This window comes from Vigna unguiculata, chromosome 7 (assembly GCF_004118075.2).
Source record: "Vigna unguiculata cultivar IT97K-499-35 chromosome 7, ASM411807v1, whole genome shotgun sequence".
Lineage (NCBI taxonomy): Eukaryota > Viridiplantae > Streptophyta > Magnoliopsida > Fabales > Fabaceae > Vigna > Vigna unguiculata.
Genome location: NC_040285.1, coordinates 30,799,673 through 30,816,847, shown reverse-complemented (window position 1 = coordinate 30,816,847; position 17,175 = coordinate 30,799,673). Strand labels below are relative to the sequence as shown.

The following is a 17,175-nucleotide window of genomic DNA, read 5'->3' as shown; positions in this document are numbered from 1 at the left end:
TAAATGAATTGGTATTTTTTATCAAAAAGTGATCAGAATTTTATTTTTCTAAAATCCTTAGGAAGATCTTCGGTTAACATTGGTTAGGATTTTCTTTTTTCTAATTGAAAAATAATTGACCGACATTAATCAACATGATGTCAAGAAAACAATTTGATCAATGACATTAAAAAATAAGTAATTGTAACTAATGTCACTCAGTTTTAAATAATCTTGTGATATGATATGGATGAAGATTAAAAAAAACTTTTTGAATTTTACTTTATTTTAATTTTAGCTACGAAAATAACCCTCATATAAAAGACATCACCAACTTACGTTTTTAAAATATATTGAAATAAATTTATGTACTTTTGCGGTAACCAAAATATTTTATTTAAATAAAAAATAAAATCAATAAACTTGGATAATTTTTTGAACAAAAAATCTTGTAAAAAAAGTGATTAAGCTTATTTAAAGTTTAATGTATTTGGTTTCCTTAAGTTTCTTTTTTAATTCGCAATCAAAACACATTATTAAAATATAAATATTCTTACTAATTTTCTATAACCTATCAAACTCTAAAAAAAAATTTAAAAAACAATAGTGTTTCAACGGCTACTCGCAAACAAATCACAATCCCATGCACGAATGTTGATTCATTTGAAGTGTTACCCCGAAACAAATCATTAACTCGGGTCTATTAATAACATAAAACTAAAAATAATATCAATGTGATTGTTTAACAAGATAAAACAAGATAAGATAATCGATATACACAAACATTGAGTGACCGTATAAAAATCTTTCCCTGGTGTTAATTAAGTAATTAAGTTAATATGTCATGTAGTGCCACTTCTTCCCTTTTTTTTATTCATTCTATGCATCAAATAAAATATATAATTTTATTTCTCTATTTTTATTTATATTTTCGTCAATAATTTTCATTTATTTCATAATATGATCCCACTTATAATAATAGAGAGATTAAAGAGCAATTTTATTTTATAGAAATTTCAAACAAAGTAAGCTTTTCTTTATTTTAATAGGTTTTTTCTTTTTTCATTTTTCTTTATAGTGTTATCACTAATCTTTGATTTAAGGTTTGTATAGTTAAATAATGGCAAAGCGAGTTAGCCCGATTCATTTTGGCCTACAGTTCAAAAATGGATCTACTTTCTTTGATCATCTCGTCCCACGGGCTGAACTATATTTGTGACCAAAAAAACAAATTGTGATGAGTAAAATAAAAACTTCTTTATTTTCCCATAATAATTTATATTCATTTTCTATCCAGATAATTCTAATTAGTCTAATTAATCAAATACAATAAACAACAACAACGAAAATTCTAGCTAAAGTAATGACAACATATCACCTTACAAGACACGTACAAATTTGTTAACCTAAAAATGCATAAAAAGATATTTCATATTCGATAACTAAAATCATTATCTTATATACAATGACTATACATAATAATAATAATAATAATAATAAGAGGAACTTACAAAAACATGATGAATGGTGTGAAGATTGAAAAAGAGAATATTTAACTTTATAAACAGGTCAGCGAGTCAGTCAGCCATGTGCTGCCTTTAGTCCGCACGAGCTACAGGCATGTGCGGACTAGCGGGTTTAATATAGACTGCTTAATATAAATCTTTTGGAAATGTGCCGATATTTTGCTCATCAAATATTTTTGATATATAGATTGTTGTCTATATGTTTTTCTTTTTTTAATATTTGTGATCGACGAAAATTAGTTTGTTTATAAATTGTTAATAGAATTGTTTTATATCAATACTTTATGTTAGATTTTATATTCTATAGTTTACCCTATATTTGTTTATGTATGATTACCTGTTATGGCTATATGAGCATATGTAGGAATAGGTAAAGGAGCACCATCTCGAGAATAAGATTTTATTTTTGAAGTCTTTATACATGTTTATATGTTTTAGGCTTTTATGTATTACTTGAGTGCTACTTTAAAATACTTTATAAACCATTGCTTGGATTGAATTATGTGTTCTACACTTTATATATATATATATATATATATATATATATATATATATATATATATATATATATATATATATATATATATATATATATATATATATATATATAACGATTTTTTAGTGTACATATTTATTTTATAATCTATTGTTTAAATAACATTTTTTAAAATTAAAATAATTATCTTATTATTTTATCTCTAAATAACTATTAATTTGCATTTAATTTTTTAAACTAAAATAATTATTTTACTCTTTTAAATAATGTTTAATTTGAATTTAACTATTTTTACAATTAACTAATATCTCAATAAAAAAGAAAATACACATGTATAGATAAGAAACACATGGAATCATAAGAACAAAATTGTAGTTAGGTAAGGGAAAGTAGATTCGAAAAAAAAAAAATTGGTACAATTAGATATTTGGGCTTGGATGAAATATAAAATTGGTAAGGCTAATTTTATTCAGTTGGATTAGATTCTTTATCCAATTCAATGCATTCATTCGGCTATTTAGAAATACAACCAGGATCACAAATAAGGGACTGGATAGGGACCAAGAATGCTTATTAGGAAGCAAGAAATGTGAGTAAGGTGTTTTGTCCCTTCTCTAGACAACTTAACCATGACAAGTTTTTAGTTTGCTGCTTGTTCTGTCCGTGCAGAAAATCAGGAAAGAATTTCGTCCCATGCAACTCTTAACATATTTAGAGACAATCTGGATGTACCAACAAGATCTAATGCATAACAAAAGTGTAGCAACAAATGGATATGAAGGACTGAACAACATATTACAGATCTGTTAGAGTATGATAATTGATTACAAATTCAAATTCAAACTTTTGACCTGATGTAACTTTATTGTCACTTTATGTTAAAGTAATGGAGAGTTAACTACAATTTTATTATATTTGATTATATGATATATACAATAGATAAATGTTTTTTATAATAGGATAACACGGTCAAAAAAACTCAAAATATATATATATATATATATATATATATATATATATATATTATATTCTTTTGCACATCAAAAAATGACTTTTTCAAAGATACATTAATTTTAATAGACATACCCATTGTTCAAGACCCGCCAACTATATATATTTATGTACATGTATACAAATATAATTAAAAATAATTTTAATTTTAAATATTTTTTTATTAAACTAAATTTAAATGCAAAGTAAAATAAATATTAAATTTAAAAGTAAAATGTAAAATAATTTCACGGGGTACGACAACATCATCAAATGTTTGATTTTATATTTCATACAATAAATGCTTTGGGCTGTTCACTTTCTATAACTGTTCATTTCGTTTACATTATAAAAAGACAATTTATTATAAAAATAATAAAATTATAATACATTGAAAACTTTACGAATAATTGTTTATATCTCACGTTTCAAACAATTGAGCTTGAATTGAAACGAGTGGATGTTAACTTGACTGAGTGTGGTTTTGAGAACTAAAACAAGTAATAAGAGTTTTCAACATCAAATTTAAAATCTCAAAATACATGTTGGAGGGTTGGTCTTTAAGATAGGTGATGACTAACGTTAAATATAGAAGTTGGTCGTGGATAAAAGTGAAATGAAAATCATCATTGATGAAGTTCCCATCGGTGATGAAGTTTTCATCGGTTAAAATAACCATAATAACATGAAATTTAAAATATAATATCTTAAGTTGTAAGTTTTTTTGACAGGATAACAACATAGTTAAAACATGTTTAATTTTTACATTTTTTTCTTAACTCACCGTCCATTTGACATGGTACTGGTGATACATATGTTAGTTCTTGAAATTCTTTTTTGGAAATTAAATAACGATGATAGTATTAATTATTAAAATGATAGTTGATGTCTTCACATTTGTATAAATAAATTAGTATAATTTTTTTTTTTAACAGTAAGGTTATATTTTATTGTTACTCGAATCGGATAGATACTTACTAAAATTTTATTTTTTTGTTGTCAATTTATGATATTTTTCTATGATTAATGAGATGAGGTTGCACCTAATTGGATTTTGGATGATATTGACATGCTTTCTCAAAAAGTTAAAGTTTTTATATGTGATATGTGTATAGTTGTATGAGTATCGATCTTTTAACGTGCATCAATTGAGTCAATTGATTTCTATGGTCAATTTTAAAGTAAATGTAGTGATTTTGGCAAGAAAATGAGTAAACACTCAAATAATAAAAGACTCAGTATGCCAGTTTTGTAAAAAAAACTCTAAAGGGTTTGACTTTATGGGTAAATAGAACCCTTCTTAAGCAAACATACTTTATGAAAAATTCAAAAATCATGATAGTTGGATTCTTAAGTGAGTCTTCCTTAGTGATAAGAGTCGTTGAACCAACCTTACACTCTTATTTAATGAAATTATTCCCATAAAATCTATTTGTTGTTATTTGTTAGGTAAGCTGAATTTTCATTTTGTTGTGCTAAGACCTTTAGCTTAGCAAAATTTAAAATGTGCTTAGTTGTTGAGTGAAATAATGTTTTATGAACTTAAAAGAAATGAAATTTTAAATGCTAAAACTGGTTGATTTTTTATTATTTTTGTTATAATTTAGAAATTAAAATCTTATTCTCTTTTGTTGGATTGCAGTTTCAATGTGCTATATATAATTGTGTGTTGTGCAATGAGAGGTGTAGTCACGCAGTTGTGTGTGTGTTTTATGCAATTATTTAGTTCCTATTTTTTTTTTTTTAAATTAATTGAATTTCTATTTTTTTTAAGAAAAATATTTAATATAATTATTTTTATTAAATTGACATTAATATTATTTAGTAATGTGACGTGTCAGAATATAAATTTCTCGTATGTTAAAACATAAAACATCTTCTATTTTAAATGTGTCATGTTTAAAAGAGAACATGATTTTAAATAAAAGATAGATATAAAAAATAAAACAAATTAAAGACTTAAATATAAAATATTTCTGAAAAATTTATTCACGAGGAATATAAACATAATTATACTTATATAATTACCTATCTGTTGTTGAGATGTTTTAGTGGAAGGTTTAGTACAAATGGATAAATCACATATTACTAAAACACAATTAATTTATTAATTAAAAGATTTATATTAGTTTTTATTTTTTTATTTTAAGTAAAATGTATAATCAATATTGATAAAATAATAAAAAATTACGATAAATGAAACATAATGTTATCAAATATTCAATATAAAAAAAGATAGTTGTTTCTTCGAAATCAAATATTTAGAAAGAAATTATAATTGTATACATTTCAAATTAGAATACCAAATAAAATTTAAGTTTGCAAACATTAATGAAACCTAGTTGATAAAATTTAAAAATATTAAAAAATAAAATAAAAACAAAAAAAAATATTCAAATTAAAATATATTTTAAATGTGTTTACTTCAATTTTTTAAATTCTAGTGAATCTTTATACACTAATACAACTTATAATACACCACTTAATTAAAATCATACCAAAAACAAAAATTAAACTAATAATAATAACATTTTAACATAAATCCCATATCTTTTGAATTTCAATATATGTTGAATGGTGATAAAAAAAATCTTGACAATTACATCAAATTTTTATATTATAGTAAATCAAATTTATTTATACAATTATAGTGATAAAATCATAATATGATAATGAGTTATAAAATAAAATATAATTATATAAAATATATCAAAACAATATTTTACATGATAAAAATAATCAACAAATAAAAATATTAAAAAATATTGAATATCTTACAAACAATTTGAGAAACTATTAAATGAAATTGCACAAAGGAAAATAAATGTATAATTAAGGATATAATAAGATGAAAAAATACCTTTGAGATTTAATAAAACTTTTCAAATATTATATAGTAAAGAAGATAAATGTGTTTTATATTACCTAGTAAATGAAAGATCAATGTTATTGAACACTTAAATTGATAATGTTAGACATTCTTGTGTGAAAGTAAAATATACAATAAATAAAAAATACTAAAAAAGAATAAAAATATTCAAATGTGAGAGAGACATCAAACATATTTAATTGTCGTATATCATTTGAACATAATTAAAAAAATGTTATGATAAGATGAATATAACTATATATATATATATAACTATAACTATATATATATATAAGGTTACTTAATTGTCTATCAACATTTTAATAATTTAAACAAGAATGAAGATATGACAAAGACGAGTATTATGAGAGGTACAGGACGGGAAAAATATTTATATCTCTATCCTCATCCCCATAACCAATTGAAAAAGTCAGATATTTTCCATACCTAGTAAATGTCCCAACAAAATGGGGACGAATTTAGACAATATCCACAGAGGTGGGCTTATTTATCATCCCTACCTGTGACAAGGCATGTTGCAAATTTTGTCTTGTTTTTGTTGGTAGTTGGAAAGTCCAACCCAATTCGTTTTTGGTAGACCAAAGGCGGGGTAAACCAAAACGGACCAGGCTGATCATTTTATTACCCCTAATTTTGGGTCAGTATTTGAGTTGTTTATACGAATTTTAATTTTAAGAATGAGTTAAAAGACTATAAATATATTTAACTTAATATTATATGACAATACTAACTAAAGATAAAGAGAGAAGATGGATTTATATATACTTTTCACATATGAGTTATGGTTATAGTCATTGACTATATATATATATATATATATATATATATATATATATATATATATATATTTGACACCATTTTAACCCCAAAACCTTAAGACAAAAATGTTATGGGCTTTATTCTTATATAGTATTTAACTTTGTCTATTCTATCTAATATGAGATTTTGACTCACACTTTTCCTAACAATCTCCCCTCAAGGGTTATATATTCTTTCATATGTATTGGTTATAATCATGGTTATTGAGAGATTGTAGTTATATATATATATATATATATATATATATATATATATATATATATATATATATATATGATATTTGTATTATACATATAACACATTTGACACCACTTTTTCACCAAAACATTAAAATAATGGTATTATGAGTCTTTATTCTTATATAATGTTTAATTTTGTCTATTTTATCCAATGTAAAACTTTGATTCACACTTGAACTATTTCCAACACGATCGCATCGTATAGTTATTACAACTATATAATAACATGTAATCAATTGAAAAATTTTAAAATTTGAATATACAAACAAAGAAAGTTTATTATTTTTTTTTCCAAATTTATAAAAAAAACGTAACACTTAAATTAAGATTAAATTAAAGAATCAAACCGATACCATCTTATCTTTTGACATCGCTAATCAATATTAGGACAGTTTTTTTAAACGCTTGGTTAAACCGTCGATTAATAATGTTTTGTCCAGTTTACTTTTAATGATAAACAACAAAGTGGCTAATTAATTCGAATAAAGTATGTAAGTCAAATAAGGCAATTTCGTTATAATTGTTAATTAATATCATGAATAGTCTTTTAATAATATATTTTTCGAAACTTAATGATGAATAATTAAAAATAGTGGTTACACCCTAGTCATGGCCAACAAGGTCATGCTGTAACAGGGTGTAGGGCGTGAAATAATATTAGTTAGCGCATGAACGTTGAATACAAAACACGAGAAGCAACGGATTATTCTCACCCAGTTTTCTCTTCACTCCTCCACCATACCCTGCACACCGTTAGATCAAAATATCATCAAAATCATTTAAGAGATCTAAAGTCAGACATTTTAAAATTAATCAAACTATAAACAAATAGCATTTTTTATAATGTGTGGCATTTTTTACCATTATCGTTTTTTTAAATGTTTAACTCTTTCAAGTATGATACATATTTAATATTACGTCTTAAAATGTTTGAAGTTTTTGATATCTTGAATGTTTTATTTTTTTAATAAATACCTTATTTAATTAAAGTAGTAAAGTTTTTTTTTTGAATTATAAGAAAATAAAAACTTTTAAAAATACAAGAGGAAATATATTTTAATCTTAACCATTTATTACATTTCATCGAACGGTTAACAAATTGCTAGAGAGTGCTGGGGAGGATCCGGTTCCGAATACACCGACTCACACCTCAGAACACGCACATTGACACATCACACACATACAAAACACAACAACGCAGAGAGAGATAGAGAGAGAGAGACAAAGGTCACGTTGGATATGTAGCAAGCAGAACTGCTGCACCTTCTTCTCTTCTCTACGCTTCCACCCACTCACTCTTCCGTTTCTACTCCCTTAATTCTCTCATAATTCACAATCCTCACGTTGAGTCATTCACATGAAACACTCGCGCTCCCTGTTCTCGCTCTCTTTCTGAATCATTCATCATATATAATCTCTATCTCTCTCTCTTTCTCAGGGAAGGAGAAAGAGGTTTCCATTGTCGTTGTTGTAGAAGAAGCTGAGGAAGAAGGAGAATGGAGTCAACGGAATCTTCCTACGTGTCTTCTCCCGAGGGACCGAGGAAGCACGCTGCATCGCCTCCTCCTAAATCGCCTTCGCTAGGTATCTGATCCGATCCGATCTGTTTTCTCTCTCTATCGCTTTCGTTCTTTCGTTTCGCTTAACCTTGCTCTTTGCAGCGGACAATAATGTAGGTTAGTGACTGAATGTCGGCGAGCTATTCCACGGTCAACGCCTTCATTCCCAACCCTAATTCATAACAATGGAGCTTCAGTGCTGTTTCTCGCTAGATTTAGATTCTGTTTCTATTTTCCTGTTATGAAATCAGTGAAGTAGAAGTGTTATTGTGTCGTGTGTGGATGTGATTTTCGGTTTTACGTTTTCTTAACTTCTGTTGTTTTGGTAATTGAATGATTGTTATTATTATGGCTTCTGAGTGGAGTAATTATTCCGTCTTTATTCTTTTCTTTGGTTTTTAATTTTGGAGATACCAAGCAAGGTAGAGGGAATACTATTTTTTGTTGTCCTTTTGATGTCATTGAAGCTAACGGAACTTTTTCGAAAACAATTTATATTCCAGAAAGGTTGGGAATTATTTCAGTTTCAATAATCTTGAGGCATATTCTGCACGCAGTTACGAAGTCTGAAATTTCGTTTTGGTTGTTGCTTTGCCAAAAAGTTTCTAAGATTCTGTATGGTATCGGTGGAGAGAATTCAGAATCGAGTTTGTCTCAATTTTTTCCTTTCAGTTAGGGTCGAAGGGAAGCATCCTTTCTTACGCTGAGGCAAATTGTGTTTTAATATAAATTTCGGAGAAGAGAATTATGTTATGGAATGCTTATGTGAATTATGACGTTAGAAAATTTTGAGTGAGAGACAAAGGAACTTTCCCATCCTTTGTTCGAGTATCTTAAAGCTGCTTATTTAAATTAAATAAGTGAAAGTATGTGCTCTTCCCTTGTTGTATATTCACTGAAAAAATATATTAGTGTGATTTGTAAAATGCCTACGTGAAATTATGTAATTAAAATTTTTCCAGACTCATGCGTGTTTTTTTTACTCTCATTTTCTAATATTTGAATTAGAAGCTTTTCCTAACTGCATCAATTATACTTTGATTTGTGAGCATGTAAAAGTTTTAAATTAATTCTGTTATTAATTTCATGTTCACTTTTTTTTCAGATTCTGAGGAGAAGCCAACATATATTAGGTTTCTTGTATCAAATTCTGCAGCTGGTTCAGTCATTGGAAAGGGTGGTTCAACTATCACTGAGTTTCAGTCACAATCTGGAGCACGAATCCAGTTGTCACGTAATCATGAATTCTTTCCTGGAACTACTGATAGGATTATCATGGTATCTGGTGCGATAAATGAAATACTAACAGCTGTTGGACTTATTCTTTCTAAGCTGCTCAGTGAGGTAATTTCTATGATGTTGATTTAATTAGTTGTTTGAAGAACAGATGTCCTGCATGCATCTGAAATTATTTTGCTACCTGTAATTAGCTTCATAGTGAGGATGACAATGATGCTGAGCCTAAAACAAAAGTGAAACTTATTGTTCCCAATGGTTCATGTGGTGGAATAATCGGAAAGGGAGGTGCAACCATTAGGTATCATCACTCTTCTTTGTTGTCTTTATGAGGCCTATTTGTTTGCCATGTATGTAAAATATGTTCTATATAAGTAGTCTTGATGCTTGCCTTTTTTATTTACTTTTCTGATATATCTTGATTTCGACTGGTTATATTTCCTGGATGGATGCTGGTTCTTTGTTGCCTGAGCTTCTATTTCCCTTGCTGCCCCCTCCTGAAAAATAGTTCTTGTTAGGTCAACTGTTATTTTCACTGTTGGAACCTTTCTCTGTTTTAATGTTATTCATTATCATAGACTGAGATAAAAAAAACTTAGCTTTTACTTTTTTTCCATTGATTAGATCATTTATTGAAGATTCTCAGGCTGGCATTAAGATATCTCCTCAAGATAATAATTACTATGGACAGAACGATAGGCTAGTTACCCTGACAGGAACTCTCGAGGAACAGATACGTGCAATTGAATTAATTGTTTCTAAGTTAGCTGAAGATCCTCAGTATGCACAGTCCATGAATTCTCCATTCTCATATCCCGGTTAGTGACACTTGTTCATATAGTGCAATATCTGTTATCCATTTGTGGATTTTGCTATTACATCATGTATATTTATTTTTGGAGAACCTAATATGAACGACGGAAGTAATTGCTGATGCTAAAATTACCCATAATATCTTATATCATCTGTTTCTCTATATGTATGGAAATCTACAATTGTGGTTTTCTTCGTTGCAAGGAGAGAAATGGGGCCTTACTTGAATTGTCATATCATGTTCATTTTTTCTTAGTTTAGTTTATGCTTTTGTACATTTTACCTTTTTTGTTTCGAATCAATGAGATGCACCCATCTGTCATTCTACTTTATTGTTTGGTTAAAGGATAGCCATGGCGGGAGAATGTCCCCTCTTGAACGTTGAGTAGCATATTATTTTATAATATAACAGTTGAAGTTTATAACATAATACATTTGCAATACCTATTGATCCTACTGAGCAAGACTTGTGTATGAAAAATTGTAAATAACAAGTGTATGCTTGCTTCAGAGTTCAGAAACTGCACTGTACTGTCCAGTTCAACATGTAACTCATCATCTACCCAGCTTTGATGATCTAGTCAGGTTTTATAATCATAAACCTTTAAATAATTCAAACTGTTGAAAAAGTTGTGAATTGAGCGAGATCTGTTCAAACATTTTGAGTGGTGAACAGTGCCTATCGACTCAGTGTTTTGCTGCCCATCTCAAGCTTCCACTTTATCTCTATCTGCTCAAGTCACGTCCCCGCATATCCAGTTCTTTAGTCAGTTCTGCACCAATGGCTGCATCTTTGGTTACTTGTTAGAAGCTCTTACTGTTACTGCACCTGATATTTGTAGGGAAAAATTATTAGAAAGAGACTAAAATTTAAGAGGACGTGATAAACTGTGTTGCTAAATGGGTTTAAACTATTCAATGGAGAGAAAGTAGTACGATGGAAATCTAATAACGTAATTAAATAGTCTTTTTAATGACTACTGATATATTCATTTCTACAATTGGAGACATCCAATATGGACTATATTGATTAAAAAAAACTGTAGATTCATAGTGAAGCATGCATATAGTTATTGCTTAGTAATTGGTATAAATGGTTGATGTGTACGTGTATTGCAATTTTAATTATTAGTGTGTGTATCAGTCAATAGAAATCTAGTTTGCTCCTACAGAGATTCGTAGCCTTTGATTTCGTTTTCTAATAAATTCCAATACTAAATTTTTGCATCAAGTTGTTCCTTTTGTAGGAAAAAATTGATGTTAAAAAATTGTTTATCAACTATTGACATTGGAGGACTATTTTAGTGCATTTTTCATTATAGGACCAAACTGATGGCCCGTCTGTCTTTGGGTAATCAAAATCCCTCTCTCCACACACACACAGTTTAATTATACGTCTGTTTGGCCATGCTAACCATTAAATTCGGAAGCAGTGTTTCTTCAATGACTGGGTATATTTTCATAACCTTGAGAGTAATTATGTAAAATAGATATGTTTTGAAATAATATGATTTTTTAAATCCTTTTTTACTTATTATTACCTCTTCATTTTCCATTTATTCTTCATACTCACTAATTTATCAGCTACTTTTTATACTAAACTTTTTCACATCATTCTTTTATGCTTGTATTCACACTTGTACTACTTTGCACATATGCTACTGCCTTCTTGCTGTGTGTGTTCACACAATTCCAAAATAAACCATTAGTATATTTTCTCCTTGTAAATAAAGTTACGGAACTTTAAGTGCAGTGAATTAAAATTAATAAAAGGAGAGTTAAAGTTCTCTCATGCTCTGTAATTAATCTGATTGTTGGTGTGACAATGTTAAGGTTATACTTCATGGTTCAAAATTGTGTGTTTTAATTTCTATCCTTTTTTTTGTGCACTGGAGTTGTATCGTTGTTGTTGGTATATGTTTGAGATCAGATCCATGTTTTAATTTTGAATGATTGTGAATTCGGCTTTAATTTTGCATTTAGCTATAAGAATACTGCCTAATTTGCTTTAATTGTATGCTCCTTTAAACATGTATCTTGCTTCACTTGATGCACATACTAACTATGCTCTGTGTGGCTTGGATCTGCACAACCGTGATTTGGAAGTCATCATTTCCAAATTTAAGTCAGATTTTCTTGGTAGCATTATTATTTATATTTAATGCAGTACTGATTATCAAACTCATATTTGCATAAATGTTTTGGCAGTAAAAACGATTTTTTTGTTTCTTATTGCAATTTTAACTCTGTCCTGATATGCGAGTTCGTTTCCTAATTGATTTTCTGTAAGGAACAGTATATATATATTGAGGCAAGTTCTTCCCTTTTGTTTTGCTGTACCTCGTTCTAGTGAACTGGTCTTGTAAATTAGAGAATCTGTTACTTTGATAAGGTGAGTCATGCATTGTTCACATTAAATTATTAATCTTCATATCTTGTCTCTTGACCTGAATTGTGGTCAGTCAACGGAAATTCCACTTAGTTCTTAAATTTAGTTTAATTATAAATACTGAGATTGGCAAGGATATATTGGTCACTTCATCCTAGTCAGATTCTTTGATATCATGTAAGAATCAACTGTTCAATTCAACCAAGTGCTTAACCTGTTGGATTGACGCTCAATTCTGGATTATATCTCTAACAATGGTATTTATTGAAACAAAGCAGCAATATGCAACTATGGATATCTCTAACAAAGCTACAGTAGAGTAGAAAGTATACTTCAAATATGATCCTTTTTTTTTGTAATTTTGTATTTTAAAGCTAGGTTCTCTTTTTTATGGCGGTGAAAATGAAGATTTAAAATGCCGTGCTTTGTATAAGTAGTTGTGTTTTGTAAGGAATCATAATTGGTGAGTTTGATCCTAATTAAAATTTATTTAACTTAAACATCAGGTGTATACTTCTCGGGTTATCAGGGTGTTCCATACACATATGTGCTTCCATCTGTTGCACCACCTGCATACAATGCAGTGAATTACAGACCAAATGGTGCCGGAGCTAAGTTCCAGAACAACAAGGTTCTTCACTTACCATTCATTTAATCTTGTTTGAAATTTTTCATGTTGTAAGTTGCCAAATTTTCAGACACACACACACTCAAGAACAATGAAAGATTTTAAATTATATTAATTTATTTGTAATCCTTGTTAATATGCCAATTTTTTCTTTTTAAATCCATGGTGACTTGACAATTTAAAAAACATGATATTCGACGTAGCATTTTTAATGACATGCCATTTTTGTGATGTGGCAATTGCTGCCATCAACGATGAAACTCTGTTGCTACAACAGGTTTTCTCCACAGATATTAACACGAGGGACCAAAAGTGTGTAGGGAAAAAACAAAAATAGTATGTGTGCAAGGATTAGTTGCGTATTTAATTAAGCCTTTGCACTAAGAGTCCAGAGTTGACTAGATGCTAAAATAAAGGCCATGAATCTGGTTAAAATTTATTTCACTATGCTATAAATGTGATTTTAATCTAGCTGTATATGGTTTTTTATCAACATTAGTTAAAAGGGTAACCTTGTTCGAAGTTAGGATGCTTTGACAGTCCAATGAGTTGAACCAATCAGTTCAACATTTCAGGTGATTTTGGACCTGTTTGGTTTGCATGAGTATGCAGGTGTGTGTGCAGTTAGTTAGGTTAGTTGGTAAAAAATACCAGGGCTTTTGTTAGGAAGAATGGGAGTGGGCCTGTGATTGGTTAGGCCTGTTAAGAGTGACTTTATGTTAGCAGACCAGTAGGTGTATATAAATAGTAAGAGGGTTGAGGGATTTTATCCTGTCAGTTGAGAGCATGAAGTCCTTTGGGCATTAGGAACTGCTGACTCTCAACTGTTGTGCAGTGTGTGCTCTCTTCTATAGATTGGGATTTCGTCCCTATTTTGTCTTTAGTTCAGACACCAGTTCCTATCGGTGTGTGTGTGTGAAATCTTACAAATATATGGAAATACTACTTTATGAGACTTGAAAATAAGAACATAATAACAATATTAAAATCGTATAAGAACATAAAATAGTTTGTCAAATAGAAAAAATAATTGAGTCTCAAGCTTGAGAGATCTGTTACCATATTTGGCTCACTTTTCTTACAATATCTATATTATTTTTCCCTTAATCAATATGTTATCGTGAAATTTTATATATAATCAGTGGTGAATGAGATTAACTTTAAATCCTTGCATCCTCATGCAGTGATTTGCTTTATCAGTTTCACTTACATTGTCTTCTGTTCCAGGAGGAGCGGAGTAACTCGGTGACCATGGGTGTTGCAGATGACCATATAGGATTGGTTGTTGGTCGTGGTGGAAGGAATATTATGGAAATTAGTCAGGTTTGTTACGCCTAACAACATTCCTATGTATTTATTGTGATTACTAAATAAAATAAACTGACTTGAGAAACGCCTGCTTTTTCAGGTTAGTGGGGCGAGGATAAAGATATCAGATAGAGGTGATTACATTTCTGGAACAACTGATAGGTGGGAATTTGTTCACACAAGATTTTACTTTGCTTCATATCCTAGTATAACAAAAATTATTAAGCAAATGCCTGACAGAATATGTTTACCGTAAATATTTTACACGTTTCGTGCTTTTTTATTACAGGAAGGTTACCATAACAGGAGCCCAGAGAGCTATTCGTACAGCTGAATCTATGATATTGCAGAAGGTTGCTTATGCTAGTGAGAGGGTGATCGAGTAGTTTGCAAGTGCACTTGTCTGCTGTTAGATGCTTAGTGAATCTGCTTGCTAATTGCTTATACATTTGCTGAATTTTGGGATTTGTTTACATAAATTATCATCACATGATATACCTTTGGAGGTCTTTATTGTAGCGGGAGAGGGCAGGAATTTTTTTTCTTAAATTGAGAGCGGTCTTATAGAATTTCTTCTCAAACCCCATCAACAGACAAGTTCGATTGGAAAGTTGACGCTCATTTCCAAAATGTAGTATTTAGAACTAAATTCTTTTTTTTTGTAAGTCAACAGGTGCTAATGTCTTATATGATCTGTATCCTCAATCACTAGCCTGAGATAGGATTTGAAAATTATTTTGTGATAGCATTTGAGAATCAAGAATTCACTTGTGAGTTGTTAGAACCTCAAGCCCGAATTATGTTTCTAATGTTGACGATTTACTAGCCGCTATTTATTAGAATATCTCAATAGCAGTTTTTCGCTTTCAGATGCTCTTTTTAGCTAAAATAAAGTCGTTTCTTTCTTAAACTGTCCATCAGTTTTGTGGCATTTGCAACAGGTTATGCTGATTCTTTTTTTAACTACGTGTTTGCATTTGTACAGTTTTCTTCGAAAGTGCACCGATAAAAGCATTATGTTCTTTTCTTAAAATAAAACTAATCCGTCAAATGTGTATAAAGGTTTGTATCATTATCTTATTTTTTATGCATTGGTTATTCTTTTAAAAAGGTTAAACGTTACTCTCTTTTAGTTGCGGAAAGAAAATAGGTTATTATGACTGTTTCATGCATGTCTCTACTTGTGAAGTCTAGGCCTTTTTTTCCCCTACTATATATAATACAATCATAAAAAGACAAAGAATAGTGATGAATTCCTCACTACTGCTTCTCGGATGGAATATGATTATGCTTATGATCCTAGTGAAGTAAAGATTGGTTTGTAAATGCAAAAAAAAGGTCTTGTGCTTAAGATAAAATGATCAGGGCGTGTATTTTAGTTTATACTAAACTAAGGAAGAAATATTGCCTTACACAAAGTAAAAATAAATTTTCAGTTTGATGAAGAATAATTTGACAGTATTTGAAGCTATAATAGTATCGGGAAAAAAATAAATCTTATTAAATATTTGAAGTTGTAATAATTAGGTTATTAACTTTAAAGATAGCTTTGATAGTCGAATCTAGTTACATAAGAAGTTTTGTTAAGATTATAATCAACCGAGTAGGTAATAATTCATGAAGCTTGATTGAGGAATATTGTTTCAAGAAGATAAACATTATTTATTTTTATTACGAAAATGTATGACATTATCCATGCCAATGCAACTATACTGCTATAAGCAATTATATAGTATGTTTCTATATAAACATACTTTCCACGTTTGACATAAACACATAAAGCATCAGAATTATAATTACAAAATTTTAAATTATTTGTAATTGGACCTAGAGTTATAAAAGGTTACATAATAGAAAAATTGAGGAGGAGATAACCTTTCTTTTAGATTTAGACAATAGGAAATCAAGTTCATAAAACAAGATTTTGATTATTTTTAATAAGATTAAATATTAGCATACCATTTTTTTTAAATAAAGTGATCCATGTCTTGCTAATTCTGGAATTGTTGTTTATATTTCTTCATGGTGTCTTATTAATTGTTTTATCAATTAAATAGTAAATATGAAATAGTTTGTAGTTAAAAGAAATTAACAGCAATTATCTTTCCTAACTATGCAATAAAGTAATGACAATTTAGCAATAAGGCACTGATTGTACGACGAAAACTATATTTGATATGTATGCAAGTGGAAGAAATTGTATGGTCAATTTCGAATTTGGTCCTCAGTCTTGACTTATTTACAACACAGCAAATAGCTTCCTGCATGAAACATTTCAATATGTGAAGCTCTCTATTCTTGTA

At 29.0% G+C, this 17,175-nt stretch overlaps 1 protein-coding gene across 4 annotated transcripts; it reads left to right on the top strand.

Annotated features, from left to right (window-relative positions):
* Nucleotides 1-8,093: 8,093 nt before the first annotated feature.
* Nucleotides 8,094-15,741, top strand: LOC114191099 (protein BTR1). 4 transcript variants are annotated; one of them, XM_028080271.1, is made up of 10 exons: nt 8,094-8,282; nt 8,378-8,523; nt 8,601-8,615; nt 9,604-9,842; nt 9,929-10,035; nt 10,359-10,552; nt 13,443-13,567; nt 14,792-14,887; nt 14,973-15,034; nt 15,162-15,741. In XM_028080271.1, the coding sequence occupies exons 2-10, from the start codon at nt 8,436-8,438 to the stop codon at nt 15,256-15,258; spliced, it is 1,023 nt and encodes a 340-aa protein (XP_027936072.1). In that variant the 5' UTR covers nt 8,094-8,282; nt 8,378-8,435; the 3' UTR covers nt 15,259-15,741. The 4 variants fall into 4 exon arrangements, with proteins under 4 accessions (XP_027936072.1, XP_027936074.1, XP_027936071.1 ...); XM_028080273.1 differs by lacking the exon at nt 8,601-8,615 and having other exon boundaries at nt 8,095-8,282; XM_028080270.1 differs by having other exon boundaries at nt 8,096-8,523.
* Nucleotides 15,742-17,175: the final 1,434 nt, after the last annotated feature.

Excerpts from the sequence above, each read along its gene's own strand:
- LOC114191099 (XM_028080271.1), top strand. The coding sequence starts at position 8,436 with ATGGAGTCAACGGAATCTTCCTACGTGTCTTCTCCCGAGGGACCGAGG. Across the intron at positions 10,036-10,358 it reads AAGGGAGGTGCAACCATTAG|ATCATTTATTGAAGATTCTC; the intron begins GTATCATCACTC and ends TCCATTGATTAG. Across the intron at positions 14,888-14,972 it reads ATATTATGGAAATTAGTCAG|GTTAGTGGGGCGAGGATAAA; the intron begins GTTTGTTACGCC and ends CTGCTTTTTCAG.